Consider the following 18,412-nt stretch of genomic DNA (forward strand, 5'->3'; position numbering starts at 1 on the left):
GCTTAGCTGTGAAATTAAGTGAGATGAAATCGGTTGTCACACTCCACTGAGGACGTATTGAATATTGTTGCGCGTGAAGGTAGGGAAGCCTAGCACCTCGGCTGACGTGGACCCGGGACCTGAAAGGCAATTACAATGTAGAACTCTTCTACGTAACTAACTACAGATACATACGGAATTCTCCCTAAAATATCTATCACTGTAGAATTCTTCTGCAAACATTAATATAATATATTCCAATAAATTGCTAGAAATAAATATTGCTAGAGGAGACGTACTGGAGTTTTGTTGTAATGTCTCAGCCTAACGACATCTATCCTAAAATATAACACGTCATCACAGTGTTATAAGAAAGGTTATTAATAGTTGCCGGGCCAAGTGTCCGTTGATGTAAGAACGATTCCAGGTCCCTCGTCTTCAGCTGCCGTGATAAGACGTCAATTATAGGCTGGAGAATTGATTAATTCCTTGGAGAATGCGGTCATATGCCGAAATTAACGTGGCACCGCTCTCGTGGTTGTAGGAGCGAAAATTAAAGATACTACACATGTTCCTTGCAATGGCGCTTCTCTCTGGCACGTTGGTTGTTGTTATAGATTCAGCTACTCGGAACAAGTTCCAAGTAGCACGGGCTATGGTGAGCCCGTAGTGGACTTACCTGGCACAGGAGTGGTGCCTGAAAAGCACGTTGGTAACACGCCGCTAATATATGGCGTCGTCCACATGAGTGGCGTCACCTTCCTTTCCCCTGGCTGCAATACACATGCGCAACTCGCTCAAAGTATTCTCGAGCTTAAAGTATTCTATTTTACTTATAATTAATCAGGGAAGTAAGGACTGGTGACAAGTGCTTATGTCACTAAATAATGTATTAAGGTGCAATATATTTTTGCACAATGCAAGCTTATTAAGACTGCATTAAGAAATTTTATATAAATCGTTTTATACTATAATAATTTCTACTGTAGTTATTAATACACCTAAATGAACGAATTCAGTAAGCAATATTATGCTATGTAAATAATAAACTAAATAAACGATTATCTGGGAATCCTAAGGTCCTTTTGCGCTGCCTTCCAGTTCACGATCTTTTTCTTGCTATTTCGTGAGGACTTCTTGGAATCTCTTGCCGAGATCTGCATGCCTCTTTCATTCTTTGTAAATGTGTCCCTTACCTATTCTCATTTCATTATGTTTCCTTACTACTTTCTTCTTGATGTGATTGTGGTACAGCTTGTATTGAGCCCTTGTTGTGTCATTTATCAAATTTCCTCTCTGCTTCTCCTCTCACTCTGAGGTAATCATGCTTGACCCTCCCTCTGCTTGCTGTTGCTTTGTTATTCCTGCAGTCTCTTTCTTGCACATGCATGTGTCTAGAATAGAGTATTAGATTAGTTTAGCTAAATGTTTTCCGGTTAGTGGGGAGAAGTTCGACAATATCAGATGAAAGCGCAAAACCATTACGACTATATAAACTCAAAAATTCAAAATTCAAATACAGCATAAGTATGGGGGTAGAGTGATGGAGTGTGAGATATTGCTGCTCTTCCACAGCGTCTCCAGATGCTGTGGAAGAGTAGTGTGGAGATGCTGTGGAAGAGTAGTGTGGAGATGCTGTGGAAGAGTAGTGTGGAGATGCTGTGGAAGAGTAGTGTGGAGATGCTGTGGAAGAGTAGTGTGGAGATGCTGTGGAAGAGTAGTGTGGAGATGCTGTGGAAGAGTAGTGTGGAGGAGTGGACATTGAGCAGTGTGGAGAGGTGGTGTCGAAGGTGGTGAAACACGAAGCGTCACAATGAACAGCAAATCAAAACTTTGCTGAGTGAAACAAAAACAAATTTTCAGCCAACTACACCCTTCTCTCCGTTCCCCTCCCTCCTCTTCCATTCCCCTCCCTTCTCTCCCTTTCGTCCGCAACACCCCTTCCCCCCCCCCCCCTCCCACAGGCAAGCATCAGCAGCACCCCCTTTCCCCCCCCCCGACAATATGATGGGTGGTTATGGTGTATATCTCAGTGTTCCTGGTGTCAGCACATCCTGTGTGTGTGTGGGGGGGGGGGGGGTCTGAGTCCTGAGGTGCTGAGCCTTGTCCTGTGCAGCCTATCTTTATAGTTATACCCTCTCTCTCTCTCTCTCTCTCTCTCTCTCTCTCTCTCTCTCTCTCTCTTTCTCTCTCTCTCTCTCTCTCTCTCTCTCTCTCTCTCTCTCTCTCTCTCTCTCTCTCTCTCTCTCTCTCTCTCTCTCTCTCTCTCTCTAGCGGTGGCGGCTAGTAATTACTTAATTGCTTATTTATTTATATAGAAGAAGGTACATTGGGTTTATGAGAGTACAGAGATTTGACAGCTCGAAAGACGAGTTTTTAGGTGGCGTTATCGTGTGAGTGGACATACTCATCCTGTGAGTGGACATGGTTGTATGTTGTTTGTTGTTGTTTGAGATTCAGCTACACGGAACACAATTTCCATGTAGCACAGGCTATGGTGAGCCCGTGTGGTGAGCAGGGGCAGCATGTACACAATCTCCTTATAAAAAGAAACTTCTTTGGTGTGTTGGTAGTGGTAGTGTGGTGGTAGTGGCAGCCAGTCCTCATAAACCAAAGTCAACGTCCATTCCATGCACCCGCCAAACCCCCTGTTTATGAATGAAAAACGATTTACAACGACTCACAACTGCAACCCGTTCTCGACTCAAGTCTATTACATCCAGCGGTCGACCCCACAGACGCATTCATGAATTTTAACATGCTGTTCATTCAAAACGGGAATTTTCTCAAACATAAATTAATACTATAATATATTAGGATATTGTGCATATATAGACATAGGTTAGGTTAGGTTAGATGTTTAGGTTCTGTTGGCGATTATTTGTATTTGTAGTACGTGGGTGAAGCATTTACAGCGTTGAGGATCGAACAAAATTCGTCAGTGAAGCACTTGTTCCGGAAGTGTTCGAACGTCATCAGTTGTGAGTCGTGTGTAAACCGTTTTTCATTCATAAACAGGGGGTTTGGCGGGTGCATGGAATGGACTTTGGGTCTTCGTTTGGAGGACGGGTTGTATAAACAGCCCGTGCTCCAAACAATACTTATGAGTTACAGTGTTGTGATAGTGGTGGTGTGGTGGTAGTGATGTGATGATAGTGGTAGGATGTTGGTAGTGATGGTGTAGATGTGGTACTGGTGTGGCAGCACTAATGGTGTGGTGGTAGTGATGGTGTGCCAGTAATGGTGATATATAATGATATATATATATATATATATATATATATATATATATATATATATATATATATATATATATAGTGGTGATGGTGGTAGTGTGGTGATGGTGGTAGTGTAGTGGTGGTGGTAGTGTGGTGATGGTGGTAGTGTGGTGGTGGTAGTGTGGTGATGGTGGTAGTGTGGTGATGGTGGTAGTGTGGTAGTGGTGGTAGTGTGGTGATGGTGGTAGTGTGGTGGTGGTGGTAGTGTGGTGATGGTGGTAGTGTGGTGATGGTGGTAGTGTGGCAGTGGTGGTAGTAGTGGTGGTATGACGTGGTAATATTTACAGACTGTAGCTGCTGATCTCAGCACATATTGCAACGGCTGTAGAGCACTCTTCCCCCCTCCCTCCCTCCCTCTACCACCCCTCCCTTCTCTTTCTTCCCCTTCCCCCCCCCCCTCTCTTACGGTCCCCTCCCCCTCCCATCTCTTCCTGCATCCCTTCCCTTCAATTACCCCCTCCCCTCACTTCCCCCTCACCTTGCACTCCTCCTCATATCTCCCTCACTCTACACTCCCTTCCTCCCCCCCCCCAACTACTCACTCACCCCCCCCCCCTCTCTCCTCAACACTCCCGCCCCTCTGCCTCACTCCTCCCGTGTACCGTCGCTCACCACTATCATTCCAGTTGTGACTGCTTGCTTGTGCAGAGTGCAGGTCGTCATGCAGAGGTCGTGCAGAGTGCAAGTCTTCATGCAGAGATCGTGCAGTGTACAGGTCGTCGAGTGCAGAGTGCAGGTCGTCATGCAGTGTACAGGTCGTCGAGTGCAGAGTGCAGGTTGTCTTGCAGAGTGCAGGTCGTCTTGCAGAGGTCGTGTGCTTGCCTGTGAGTGACTACGGGGGGAGCGAGGTCTTCCTAGCTCTGCCCCGCCTCCTAGACGTTTACATCTGGCGCACTAATTGCCTCTCTCAACATTAACGCTCTCGTCATTTGTTTTTGGTAAAGTTGTGGATGGAAATGGCTTCAACAACCTTTTCCTTCAATGCATTCCACTTGTCGACCACACGTACAGGCGACGAGAACTTCCTTACATCTCCTGCCTTATGTCCAACAAGACATAATGTAGAACAGAAAACAGGAGACGGGGTAGAAAGGTATGAAAAGACAGGGGGTATGTTTTTTCACCTTATAGGGTTATAAATCCAGGGAACTGCCCCTCCCACCAAAGCGGTAAATGCCAAGACATTACTCCTCTTGGAGCAAAATTCTCCGAAAGAATGGGGAAGACCTTTGACAAGCACCGGCTTCCTGTCCACGTCGTGGCCCCGTCATTGTAAATTCAGGACCCAATTACGTGCCCAGCTTCCACTGATATTTTTGTCTTACCTCCATGTAATATAAATAGGTTTCCTTTGTCCACTCCATATATTCCCCTCAGGGTTTTCTTTTCTGCTCCACAGCTAGTGTCATACCACCGATGATGCACGCCACCGTCTTCCATATGGCAACATGTCTTCCACCGGCAACATCTTCCTCTGCTGGAAAGTCATTTTCAAAATGAAATGCTAATCCAGTATAGTTATATAGCACTGTAGTCCAACAACTGGAAAGATGAATGCGCTGCAGCCCGACTACTAGAAGGTCGACTGTTACTGCAGCCCAACACCTGGATGGCCAACTAACATCGCAGCCCAACACCTGGATGGCCAACTAACATCGCAGCCCAACACCTGGAAGGACCACTGCACTGCAGCCCAGCAACTGGAAGGTCCGCTGAACTGCAGCCCAGCAACTGGAAGGTCCGCTGAACTGCAGCCCAGCAACTGGAAGGTCCGCTGAACTGCAGCCCAGCAACTGGAAGGTCCGCTAAACTGCAGCCCAGCAACTGGAGGATAAGACTACACCGCAGCTCGACAGCTGGATGGTAGACTACACTGCAGCTCACCAACTAGAAGGCACAGCTCCATCAAGATAACACAACGGTAGCAATCTGAGGATAGAGTGACGAGGTTCATGGATCTCGGCATCATGTCGTGTACAACTGATATTATGCTAAGATTCGTGTATTTTGTCACCGAGTAGCATCACGACGTTGTACAATTAACAATGTTATGTGTAGTGAGTAAATTACACTACAGTACAGTGAACGTTATTATAGTACCATAGGGATAGCTGAGCCTAGGTCCTGCATGAAGCCAGACCATCGCTCTACCATCCAGTCCAAGTGGTTAGAGACAAAAATAGCAGGTTACTGCTTACTAAAATCCAAATCAATATAATTAAATATATGACCATATATTTTATATAGAATATAAATTTATTAGAGAAACATTATAAGTAAGTTTGAATTCGAGTAACCTTACCATTGTGTACATGAATAGACTAAAATATCTTGTATTCCAAATCCAATGTGATTTATTAATGCACGAGTGTTGTATTAGACTGATGTGCTCAACTGTTGGAAACATCATACACTGTTACCATGGCAACCATTAATCTATACATCTAGTACCTCAAGAACATATGTACAACTACCAAGTTTGACATCTTTTTGGGGCAATATTAATTATATTCCACTCAAATTAGTATCTTACACAAATTTTTATTACGGTATTATCATCATTGACCATTTAGACCAAAGTCCATGCTGTAACCTTAAGATTATTCAGCACCACTTAAATAAAAGTAATTGCTCAGAATTACCATTTCTTTTCAATTCTTTGAATTTAAATATAATTCATCACTGACATATTTTGTTGTACAGTAGTTGTTGTTATAGATTCAGCTACTTGGAACAAGTTCCAAGTAGCATGGGCTTTGGTGAGCCCGTAACTTACCTGGCACAAGAGCAGTGTTGTGTGTCTGCTAACATATTTTTCAGGTGTACAGTAACTGCAAATACACAAAGGTTTTGAATAAAATTTAATTAGTGGATATACTTAAGCAACATGACTTTTATGCAGTTTTGGTCATCCACTCATAACTTATCATCATCGAGTTAAATATCAACTGCTCCATGTCACAAGCAATATTAGAATGAGAAGTAATTATCAAAAGAAAGGGCAAGTGTGGATTGTTATATCTAATATAGCACTGTCCTAGTTAAACAATATTCAAGAGGGTCTAAGAGAGCAGAAAGACAATTTTATCAATCTAACATATTATGCATCATATTATAAATGAAAAGGGTAAAAATCTGAATAAGGACTTCTCATCTGAGAGATGGGATAAGTACAAAAGGTTTCTTTAGCAGGAATATCAACTAGGTCATTGGAAATAACACCAAAACACGAAAGTATTGCAAATCCTATAGAGAGGATTTGCAATCTGTACTGGGGAGAAATGTTTTCAACTTAATTTTGTTAAGGTAAAGAATGATGTGATTTTATTCTACATCTGTTAATTACTTACTGATAAGGTGCTAAACCAGCATTATTCCGATCCCACGATCGTCGTCGCCCCTAAATCAACACAACAACCAGCATTATTATTTCAGTACTATATAGCACTCACTACATGAAGATGCTGATATGATTTTAGAGCATATTGACCAGAGAAAGGAAAAGGCACATTGTTGTGGGGACATTATGTTTTTTTTTTCCTAATCGCTATTGCATAAAAATGCACAAAGCCTGGCATATGTTGTAGGTGTTGCTTAAGATACTCGAGGTTCTTTCTAGGTCAGTGTCAGGCCAAGTCAATACAAATGGTCATTCCAGTTTAACCCAAACAAAAAAAATCTTGTTAACTGTTTAGCTAATATTTTAGAAACTGACACTAGAAGTACATTTTGAGATCTTAGGAACCTGAGTTATTATCTGACTAAAGCTACTTGGTCATTCTGGAGCACTCTGGAGCCCTAGTTTTCTTTAAGCAATTGTCAGATAACAAGTAAACTTTTGAAGCCCATAAAGAAAGTAAACACTATTTCAATAAAATATTTTAATAAAATATATGACATCTCAACAATACTCGTTTATTTGTGAATATTAAATATTAGCCATACTATCACACATCAGTAGTATTCTATTTCTAGGCTTCTGTTGAGCAGTTTATATGCAAGTTTCATTTCAATAAAAACTACTGTATGTATTAAACACTAATACCCATTCAATGTCAATATCAAAATAAATAAATCCCCTGAAAATCATATAATGGAAAATTTTACACTAAATGTTCAAAAGTAAATATCAATGGCAAGATTACATTAGTTATACTTAACATAGAACAAACTTGGTACCAATTAATATACACATATTGTACTGGGTTGGAATTCACCAGCCTGTCATCCAAAAATTTTAGTACTTATAGGAATTATTGGTCAAACATGCTAAAATATACTGTTGCACCCAAAAAGAAAAAAAAGTTTTGTACTACCAATTTTGTAGAGCATGAGAAAGACGGCAACAACCTAAACTTTCCTACGCCTAATATAGCAAATAGATGTGCAGTACTTAATTAGTCCTAGAGTTGCTTATTTACACCTAAGATCAGTTAGGTTGTATAGTTACCATTATGCTTTTCGGCTTTCCATTTGGAGTACTGTATTCCAAATGGAAAAGCCAAAAAGCGAAACCATCGCCATACCATCCAGCGACGGTCTGGCTTCATGCAGGTCGGCATTCAATTCCCGACCGTCCATGTGATTGGGCACCATTCCTTTCCCCCGTCCCATCCCAAATCCTGATCCCGATCCCTCCAAAGTGCTATAGTCCTAGTGGCTTAGCACTTTCTCCTAACAGTTCCCTTTCCCTTGGAGTATTCCAACGGTACAAAATGTGAAATTTTTTGGGGTACAATAATTCAGTTTTGTACATTTGCCAATAATTGCTACAGTATAAATACTATACTATAATTTTTAGGATAGGTTAGAATTGACTTAGGTAGCTAAGTTAAAGCACTCCCATAAATGGTTACTCACCTTATTAAACACTAAGGCGTCAATAATGTTTTTCCACAAAATATATGTTTATGTACACCGATTACTGAAACTTATTTACCTGTATTTATCATACAGTACAGTTTAGCCTTTTTTTTATTTCTTGTAAAAAGAAAACAAGGAATGTAGGTCATTGAACATCAGTTACACTTTGTTTTTACCAATTTGTTTATGAATAAATATTTGTCACTGATTTGTTATTGATGTTGTACTTGATGGTAACAAAAATGGGGCCAAGGAGTGTATCACTGGTTACCACCAAAGACGTAACTAAGTACTTACTAAGTAAGTAACTAAGTAAAATGATTTGTCATCATCAGGACAGGAACATTGTTAGGTTTATCTAGGTCTCCCTATAATAACACCAAACCTTTTCCCATGATGCAGCACACACCAGTTACCTAAATTCTGGAGTTCTAGGTACTGTTAGGTGAACTGAATCATCAGGTGAAGGGACACATGCTCGAACGACTCCATCCTGCATGGGAATTGAACTTGGGACCTTCGGGTTATGAACTAGCTGTGCTGACCAGTGTTACAGAACCTAAATAATACTATCTTATCTTGAGGTTATCTTGAGATGATTTCGGGGCTTTAGTGTCCCCGCGGCCCGGTCCTCGACCAGGCCTCCACCCCCAGGAAGCAACCCGTGACAGCTGACTAACACCCAGGTACCTATTTTACTGCTAGGTAACCCTACCACCTACTACTACTACCCTACATCTATTTCACTACAATGTGTACAGTATATCCATCATGGTTTAGACAGTCTTTGCCAACACAGCCACTGTATAGTTCAATATCTAACTATTAGCTGCTGTGCCTCAACTCTTTATATTCACTTAGTTTATCTGTGCATTATGCCCCTAACAATGTGTGCTTAAACCAACATGGACCAAACTAATTTACAAGGTATGATTGCATGAATTTTTCAACGAGTGATTTGCAGCTGTAATGAGCCATCCTAATATACAAGATGATAATATAGAATGCATGTTAAAAAGAAAGCAATTGCAGGCAAGGTAAAATGGTATAGTAAAGGGGGATTAAATTTAAGGAAATGTGAATAAACATCTCGCCTTGCCCAGAAACTGATTCCAGGACCAATTGACTGTGCTTACCACTCACTATATTTAGATAAATAAATAAAGGATAAGCTGAAAACATAGCTTATGTAAGTAGAGTATCTGAATTCTCGATAATATTCTGTTGTATCAGTCAATACAACAGAAAATTGGAAAGTACTGTATGCATATACAAAGTACAGTGTATTTCCCTTTATCTGGAATTTCCTTTTCCAGATCCTTGGATTATCTGATCATAGAAATACTTGGTTCCAGATTCCCATTATCCAGATGGATGTTTGGTTAATAGGCATCCACCGCCATTAACCAGGAAGGCCACCTGGGAAAAAAATAGCACAAATATCTATATCTAACCTAACAAAATAAGCCCATCCAAGCTATCTCACTATATAGTGAAATTTGTCAGAAGATAATGAGTCACAGTAACGTGGCTGAAGAAATGATGACCAAACCACAACTCAGAAGATGGGGAAACAACGAAGATTCTGTCTGTCCTGGACCATTTTCAAGTTGTGTGTCATTATTATGCAACCTGATAATGGTGCAGGATGGACAGAAATGTCGTCGCTTCTCCATCTTCTGAGTTGTGGTTTGGTCATCAAATATGTTAATATAGTCGTAATGGCTTAGCATTTTCCTCTGATAATTCCCTCCCTCCCTCCCTCTCTCCTCTCCTTTTATTATCCGATACTGTAAGCATTTATAGTACAGTACATACTGTAATATGAAAAAAATTGTGTATGACTGCATGAGTAGCAGACAGTGACATTAAAATTGCACAGGCATGTCAGTGGCATTCACCCACCCTCACTCATTCACTGCTGCCTGTTTGCATCTGTTTCTGACCATATAATACAATACCAACCTGAACAATATGAAAGATTATAGGAATAGAATGCCTTTTAACATGAGAATCATAAATCATCTTTTAGCTGGTATACATATCTAGGCAAGTGGGGGGACCTTCGACAAGTACATAAGTACTGTAATTATCAATAGAAGGCACCAAGCCAGGGAGGCTATGTAGCACCATAAAAAATGTGGGGCATTCAAAAGGTGCTAAATATCGTTAAGGATCCCAATATGAGAACAAAAGCACATAAGGCAAACAACATCAAAGGTATCCGATTCACTAAGGATACTATTGAGGGGCAGGTGACCGCGAGGGACAGTTGGGAAGCAAGATGCACGCACATCCTGGAAGTCTGGACACTCAACAAGGATATGCACTACCGTAAGAGGGACAGTGCAATTCGGACAGTAAGGAGAAGGGCGGCACTCCATTAACTGCCTGAGTTAAGCAGGTATGACCAATACGTAACCTCACCAGAGCTGTTTCCCACCGCCGGTTACGGTGGTACGAGGAAGGCCATGGGAACACACTACCCTTAAGAGCATGCAGCTTTTTACCAGTAACAGAAGACCAATGACCCTGCCAACGGGCAAGGATTGAGGAATGAATAACTGGGTAGAAGTCGGAATAAGGAATACCTTATGAGACAGGCGCGGATAGCTTCCTTAGCGGCAGCGTCCGCACGTTCATTTAAGATCACATCTTTGGGGTTTGCTAGTTGAGTGGACAGTGCGAAGACTCGTAATCCTGTGGCCCATGTTCGATTCCCAGCGCCAGCAGAGACAATGGACAGAGTTTCTTTCACCCTGTTACCTACCAGTAAATAGGTACCTGGGAGTTAGACAGCTGTTACGGGCTACTTCCTGGGGGTGGGGAGTGTGTGTGGGAAAAAAAAATAGTAGTTAGTAACAGTTGATTGATTGACAGTTGTGAGGTGGGCCGAAAGAGCAGAGCTCAACCCCCACAAGTACAACTAGGTGAATACAAATAAGTGAATACACCAATATGGCTGGGAACCCAGCAAAACTCGATTGTCTTAAATCTGCTGGGGATAAGAAACAGCCAAAATTGAATTTCGACGGCCACAGGATGGACAGGATTAAAGTACTCCAGAGCCATGAGGGGGCACTACGACAGTCAACTACAACAAAAAAGGAAGAACTATGGTGAGAAAGCAGTTGATGAAGAGCAAACAAAATTGTATGAAGTTCAGCCATGAAGACGCTAGTCTCTGGAGGTAGGTGACACATATAGTTGCAGTCAGGAAACACAACAGAGTAGCCTACACTGTCAGCAGACTTGGACCCATCTGTGAAGACAGAGATGGAGCAGGAGTGAGGAGGAAAAGGACCTTCGATAAGCCACCAGCTTCCTGTCCTCATCGAGGCCACTAGTGTTGGTGGCTTTCAGGTAAAACATAACATTTTTGGTCCAATATGCAGTATTTTTAAAAAATGAGGACTGGCAGTGGAATGAATCAGGCCATAGGTGGGGGGATGAGCTGTTACTGAGCTGAATATAGCCGTTACTTCTGACCAATATTCCCCACTCATATAATTAATCCATTCATGCCATCTTTTCATAAATACAGTATGAGAAATAAACAATATAAAGGTTTTTGACAGGAACTCTACAGGTAATGTTTACATAATTGTCTTGGCTAAGGAAGCCTATCCATGCTATCTACCCATAAATAAAGTTAAGGTGAAAAAAGGGAATGTTTATTAACATGAGAATCATCAGTAATTATCACAAGAAGGCACAAAGCCAGGACAACTATGTAGCAATATAGCAATAAATAACATGTAAGTGCCATGTATACAAATTTGTATCAAATGTGTTCAAGGGCTAGTTGACTTGAGTAATGGCTACCTGCCTCACCCAGCCTCTTGCCAATACAGTATTTCAGCAAAATAAACCAATCCCCATTATTGAATAAAAAATAAAGCAATAATTAAAGATTTTCTAATACCTGGAGCAATAAAAAACTTTATATCCTACTTAATAAGGGAGGGAGTGTGTGATGATTGCAAAATGTTGTCTGCTAGGTAATGTTTTCCTTATTTTCTTGGCCAAATAAACCTATGCTGTGTTATCTACCCATCAATATACTGGAAGATTTATTAATAGAACGCTTACTAATGCAAAGAATTAAAAAGCTGGTAAAAGTTTCAAGCATTCACTTTGAGAGCTGCCTTAGCACCCACCACAATCTTTTTTCAGTTGTCAAAATACCTAGAGGTACAAATTGGTTCAGATAACCAGTCACACTGTACAGCATTATTATATGAAGGCAAGAATTTATTTTAAGAGAAACCATATACCACACCTCCCACAATATTAGTATATTCAGGCACAATACACTATAATGTCCCCTAATGATATTTCAGTAATATGTACATCCCTAAAAGCAACAGTTATCTTACTTTGGAACATACATTTAACAGCTGGACAATCTTAAATACATTTAATATACAGTATTATAAAAATATACATCTACACAACGGTAACTGACTCCGTGATTTTGATCTGATTAACTTGCAGGGTTCTGCTATAACATGTGGACGACTGTAGGCTTGATTCATAATAATATAAGAGAAGCTGCATCACGAAAGTAGTAACACACTAAAGGACGCGATGTAATTTACCCACACTTGAAAATTATAAACAATGTAGACTATGTCACAAAACTCACACGACTATAATTTTCTTACAAAAATAAATAACTATGTATGTGATGAGAAATAAAACTATTGCACAAAAACTGTGATGCAGTTCAATAATTATTGAAATTCAGAAAAATATATTTAGTTAAAAGACAGAATCACAGTACTTAAAAAAGAATTTCAAATGTATCTGAGATAAGGAGCATGAAGCTGTATTACTTATGCTCAAGCAACATGAAAAATATAATTCTATTGGGCTTTTATAACAGTCATACATTGGTCTCAAATTGTAAAAATTATATACAAATAATTATCGTACTATATTTACACACTCAAGTTACACATGTTAACAAGTATTCATGAGCGAGTATTTTACAAGAGTACCAGCACAGTGGCCGCCAGTGGAAGCCCAACATTCACCCCTTGAGGTTACCTTGAGGTGTTTCTGGGCTTAGCGTCCCCGCGGCCCGGTCGTCGACCAGGCCTCCTCGTTGCTGGACTGGTCAACCAGGCTGTTGGACGCAGCTGCTCGCAGCCTGACGTATGAATCACAGCCTGGTTGATCAGGCTTGTCACACAAGTCCACGCGTGACAAGATCGGAAGTGTATGAAATATATTATAATGTTAAATTGAAAGAGTGCAAAAATTTGTTTAACAATAAAATTCATAATTTTTATACACAAAATAGTGAATACAAAATTAATATAATACACAAGTTTAATAAATTACTACACTATTGTGATGGACATTATTATGAATAACATTCATATTAACATTTACAAGATGCTACAGACAGATGATATATTTCAGTTTCAAGGGGAAACTTACAGTGTCTCCACCTTCTTATTAGTAATCCACTTCTTATGAATATATCTACCCAAGTCTGAGCGAAGGCACACAAGATAGAACATATAGAGAGAGATCTTAAACTGTGCCCAAGTCTCTGCAACACTCACTCTCACAGAACAAAGTGTTGAGTTACAAAGCGTACGTTGGTGCGCAAACAATGATCTTATGCAACATCGTGACATTGTAATGAATGACTTCATGCTGGAAAACAAGAAAAGACATACATTAATCAACCGGAAATAATACAAATATCCAAAAGTGATTAAATGAAGCATGAAAGGTAATAAAATGAGCATGGAATATGTGCCAGAAAAATTCAGTTATGAATGTACCTTCTATGCATGAATTTACAAACTTTACAAGTATTAGTCTACCTAGTATAATAGACAAAATGTATGGCAGAATAGCAACTGGAAGAAAATAACTGATAATTTAGTCAGTAATGATTTCTTATATGATAATTACTTGGCATTAAAGCTTCTTTATGCCCACTGTATACAAAAAACAATCATGAAATAAATGAGTAGAAAAAACAGTGAATGAAAGCGGCTGGTGCATAGAAAGCACTGGTTAGGAAGACTTAAGATAGGCACACATGCAGACGATGAGACACAACAACGTGGCTGAAGATATGAGGATTATTATATAATTATAATTACATGATTACTGTAAATACTAAACAAATAATAAACGTGTTGAAGAAAGTAAAGAGAGTCTGACTCCACTTCTTATGTAAAGGATCTCATAGCTCATTGAAAAGATGGATACGAAGAGTTAAATGCCATAGATACAACTGAAGAAAAAAACTTAAAAGAGCTACCTTTCCTGAGTGTTGAGAGAGAATTCAATGCCCCTAAGTAAATCATTGGTCTTAAAGATGAGAAGCATCTGACGTGGAACTCGATTCAGCACAGCAGAAATCTCGGGCAGGTAAGTGGCAGCCTGAGCCTTGATCTCATTTTGCTGCAACAGTAACAGTGTAAACACGAGTGATGTGCCAGCTATGTATAAGAACTTATACGGCAGCTAAACAAATATATTCATTTACTGACAGAAAACTATCAAATATATATACACTGTATGTTAAGGGTTAGATTTTAGCGTCATGGATTAAAAACTATTGCAGTGTCACACCTTTTGGTATTGTTCTATATGCTCTGTTAGTGAACAATTTAGTAACCAAGCATTTTACTATAAAATAATGAAGAGGAAGTGAATTTCCAATTCAATGAAAAGTTATAGATTTCAAAAGGTAAACAGTATGTGATAAATGATGTGTTCCCCTTACTACATTTTCAATATTATATATCATATATATTACAACAAAAATTATTCACACTCCAAAACTGGCATACAAGAGTAATTTAAATCAAAATGCTTAGACCCATACCACAAGCACTGCTTAATTATACCGCTAGTGAAATGTGAGAGCTTCTGATAAAGACTGATGTGTTATTGCTGGCAAAAACTCTACCAATTTATTGAAAGTTTGAAGAATAAACATAAATGCTGCTTCACTTCCAAATGAACTCGAGGAAAACTTTAATTATACCGTGCATAGGTCATACAAGTACAGTATATTGCTCAATACTTACTTCTGTTGAAGTCCTCTCCATTTTGTCAATACCCTTCGTAATAGAATTCCAGGATCGTCCAGTCACCATACAACTAAACAGTCCGTACAATTCACCAACACCCAACTCGGTCCCATTGCGTTTAATTTCATCAAGATCTGCATTGAGAATGCTAAGCCAGAACTTGCTATATGTGATTCGGAAGTCAGTTGTTAGATTCTGTAACAAAAATTATAATCCTGCTAAAAAAATTAAATTCTATTCAGTGAGTGTTAACCTAATGTAAGATAAAGATGTCATTTACCACAGGAGAAAAAACTGAAAAAGTTGTTAAAGAGAAGTTTAAAGAACTCACTGTATAGAGACCATGATCCAGAAGAATAATCTGAGCTTCATTGTTAACCTTTTTAACAAGTACATTGCCAGGATGTGGGTCGCAGTGAACATAACCATTAACAAAAATCATTTCCGAGTAGAGTTTACTAATCCTTTCGGAAACTTGGTTTGTATTTATGCCTTGAGCAATCATATAATTGCGGTCATTAACTTGTCCTCCTTCACAAAACTCCATCACTAAAACTCTGTCAGTTGTGAGGTTCCATTCAATGGCAGGGATCTACAAGGAAAAGATATAGATATTATTAGAAATATATATATGTAACTTAATTATTTTCAACCATTTGCATTTCTATAAATAACAAACCTCACATCAGAATAGAACAAATCTAAACCTCACTCCATACAGCATTTTCATAGAGATCTTCATGAACAACCTGCCATATGCAGTGATGTTTATAAATCCAGCATTAAATGAAATGAAATTTTAGGTTCTGTAATATGTTCAAAGCAGGAGAAATACATCACCTTTAACCAGGGTAAATGTGTAAACTGTGAAGCCACTTTTTCAGCATTTTTTGCTTCATGTGTAAAAGCTAACTCTTTTGGTAAGTTTTTCTTCATCTCCTCAACTAGCCACTCGAACCTGAACTCAGGGAAGACACGCGATACCATGCCCACAAGTAACTGAAAAGTAAAGAATGCATAATATAAATGACTTTTGGAGGTCACACACGAAATGAATACTTGCCTCCAAAAGAACAACATTTTTAAAATTGAAACCATTAAATGATAAAACAGTACTGCAAAACTTATGGAAATAAATGATACCATATGCATGATATTCTTAAATAAAATATGCATTTATTTCATGACTGAAGATCAAGATGGGACACAAAACCTTGGTGGGTTCCAGAACATTAAACAAAATATTTGTGTTCCTTGTCTGATACTCTCATAACATTAAATTATAAGAATCATTTTTCAACTATTCAGAGTCATTATTTGAACATCCAGTTACATAATGCATTATGAAATAACTGCACAGCATACTGAACAAGCAGTTCTTTAATATAATATAAAAAACTCCAGTTTTAAATAAACATCAAGTTAGATAACTGACCTCCATGCCCTTCATATCAACTTTGGAGTGAGACTTAACACTAGGGTGCTGGACCTTGACTGCCACTTCTTGCCCGCTGTGGAGCTTGGCTCGGTGAACTTGTGCCAGGGATGCCGCACCAAGAGGCTCGGGGTCAAATTCTAAAAATAGTTCTTCAGGCTGTGGAAAAGAAAAAAATTAAATCACCCAAATGAATTAGAATTATTGCAGAGTTACTACTGCAACAATCCACCAACATAAATAATGAAGACATTTACAGTCTATTGTACTGTCTACTGACCACAAAGAATTTAAACAGATTTTTACTTTCCTGGGTATAAATATATTAAGTACAGCTGTATTGAGTATAATTAAATTATTCATGAAGGTCAAAATAGCAAAAATAACAGTCCAGAAAGATCCTCAGTAATTTTTATTATTTGTTGGGGAGTAACATTTAATTTTTTATTTTTATTTTCAACTTTTTTTTAAACAAACTATCTATATTATTTATAATCGATAATTGTTGAAATAAATATTTAATTGTGCTCTCAAGAGGGCGAGAAAGGCAGAGTGATACTAAAGCCTAGGACAGCAAGCACAGAAAAGAAAGAGCAGCAAATAAAGTCAAACTAACCTTACAATTGAGTTCCTCCTCAATAACCTTGTAGACGTCTTCCAGTGGAGATTTGGGAGCACTGGAGTGCAGAACCTTCATGGTATTAACATATTCCCCAGGCAGCAAGTACTCCAGGGACCCCAGATGTTGACCAACCTGCCAAGAGTTCCAATGCATCATTCATCTATAGTGCACAATGAAATCACATGACCCTGATGAAAAAATATTGAGGCTGTTTGATAGGATCGAACCCACATACCTGAATTCCCCATCACGGTCCAGTTGGTAGTGTGAGAGTACCTGGGGTAGGTCAGGGACATGGCTTCAGTCCAATCGTACGTCTTCAATTTCATCCATAGTATTTGTGTACATAAGTCAACATAAAACCAGAATTTAAATTTAAAAAAATTACATGTAATTTCAATTAGCATATATCAAATAGAAGTACTGTATCTTACCTTAACAAAGGCACCACCATTTAAACAGCACAAATCTAATAACCGTTCAGCAGAGCGCTTGTGAGTCTGAAAGAGTAAAGAATGTCAGAATTCCCAAAAATCATGCCAAACATACGACAAACAGAAAACAGATGAATATTTTAAATATTTTATGTGCACACAGTGTTAACAGACTAATTCATCATTCATGCCAGCTACCTTGTATTGATCACATGACCCAAATCTTATTGAGAGTACAGGAGCAGATAACTTCTGACTCCTGCTAGCAGGCATAAAGCTTTCCCTTCCCATAGCTCATGGTAAGCCTTACCTCACTAGTTTTCCCTGAACACGACTCACCAATTGGTTAACGACCAGGAACCCAATTACTGCTGGGAGAACAGAGGCCAGGACATGAACCTAGACCTTGTAAGACACTGGGTGAGTGTGTTATCACGGCTCCACCAGGGACTGCACCGTTCACAGTATGAACGTCAGACAACATTGTACACAGTATGAACTTCAGCCAGCACTGTGCCCAGTATGAATATCAGATAACATTATATACAGTGTGAACATCAGACAGTGCTGTACACAGTATGGACATATGACAGCACATACATAGTATGAACATCAGAGAGCACCATACACAGTATGAATATCAGACAGCATTATATACAGTGTAAACATCAGACAGTGCTGTACACTGTATGGACATATGACAGCACCATACACAGTATAAACATCAGATAGCA

At 39.3% G+C, this 18,412-nt stretch overlaps 1 protein-coding gene and 1 long non-coding RNA gene across 2 annotated transcripts in view; one reads left to right on the forward strand and one right to left on the reverse strand.

Moving 5' to 3' along the window:
* Positions 1–3,331: 3,331 nt before the first annotated feature.
* LOC138355749 (uncharacterized) lies at positions 3,332–5,895 on the forward strand. Its single transcript, XR_011224023.1, has 2 exons — positions 3,332–4,350; positions 4,657–5,895. It is a non-coding gene; the product is annotated as an uncharacterized lncRNA (long non-coding RNA).
* Positions 5,896–7,123: 1,228 nt separating this feature from the next.
* Positions 7,124–18,412, reverse strand: part of Adck1 (aarF domain containing kinase 1) — a 29,629-nt gene continuing 18,340 nt past the window's right edge. Inside the window, exons 4-11 of the mRNA XM_045765098.2 lie at positions 17,679–17,744; positions 17,239–17,376; positions 16,623–16,781; positions 16,028–16,186; positions 15,519–15,779; positions 15,185–15,382; positions 14,410–14,552; positions 7,124–13,790 (exon numbers count right to left, since the gene is read on the reverse strand). Of these exons, the coding sequence (XP_045621054.1) occupies positions 13,565–13,790; positions 14,410–14,552; positions 15,185–15,382; positions 15,519–15,779; positions 16,028–16,186; positions 16,623–16,781; positions 17,239–17,376; positions 17,679–17,744 (1,350 nt within the window). The 3' untranslated portion in view covers positions 7,124–13,564. The remainder of the gene's footprint in view (positions 13,791–14,409; positions 14,553–15,184; positions 15,383–15,518; positions 15,780–16,027; positions 16,187–16,622; positions 16,782–17,238; positions 17,377–17,678; positions 17,745–18,412) is intronic.

This window comes from Procambarus clarkii, chromosome 69 (assembly GCF_040958095.1).
Source record: "Procambarus clarkii isolate CNS0578487 chromosome 69, FALCON_Pclarkii_2.0, whole genome shotgun sequence".
NCBI lineage: Eukaryota > Metazoa > Arthropoda > Malacostraca > Decapoda > Cambaridae > Procambarus > Procambarus clarkii.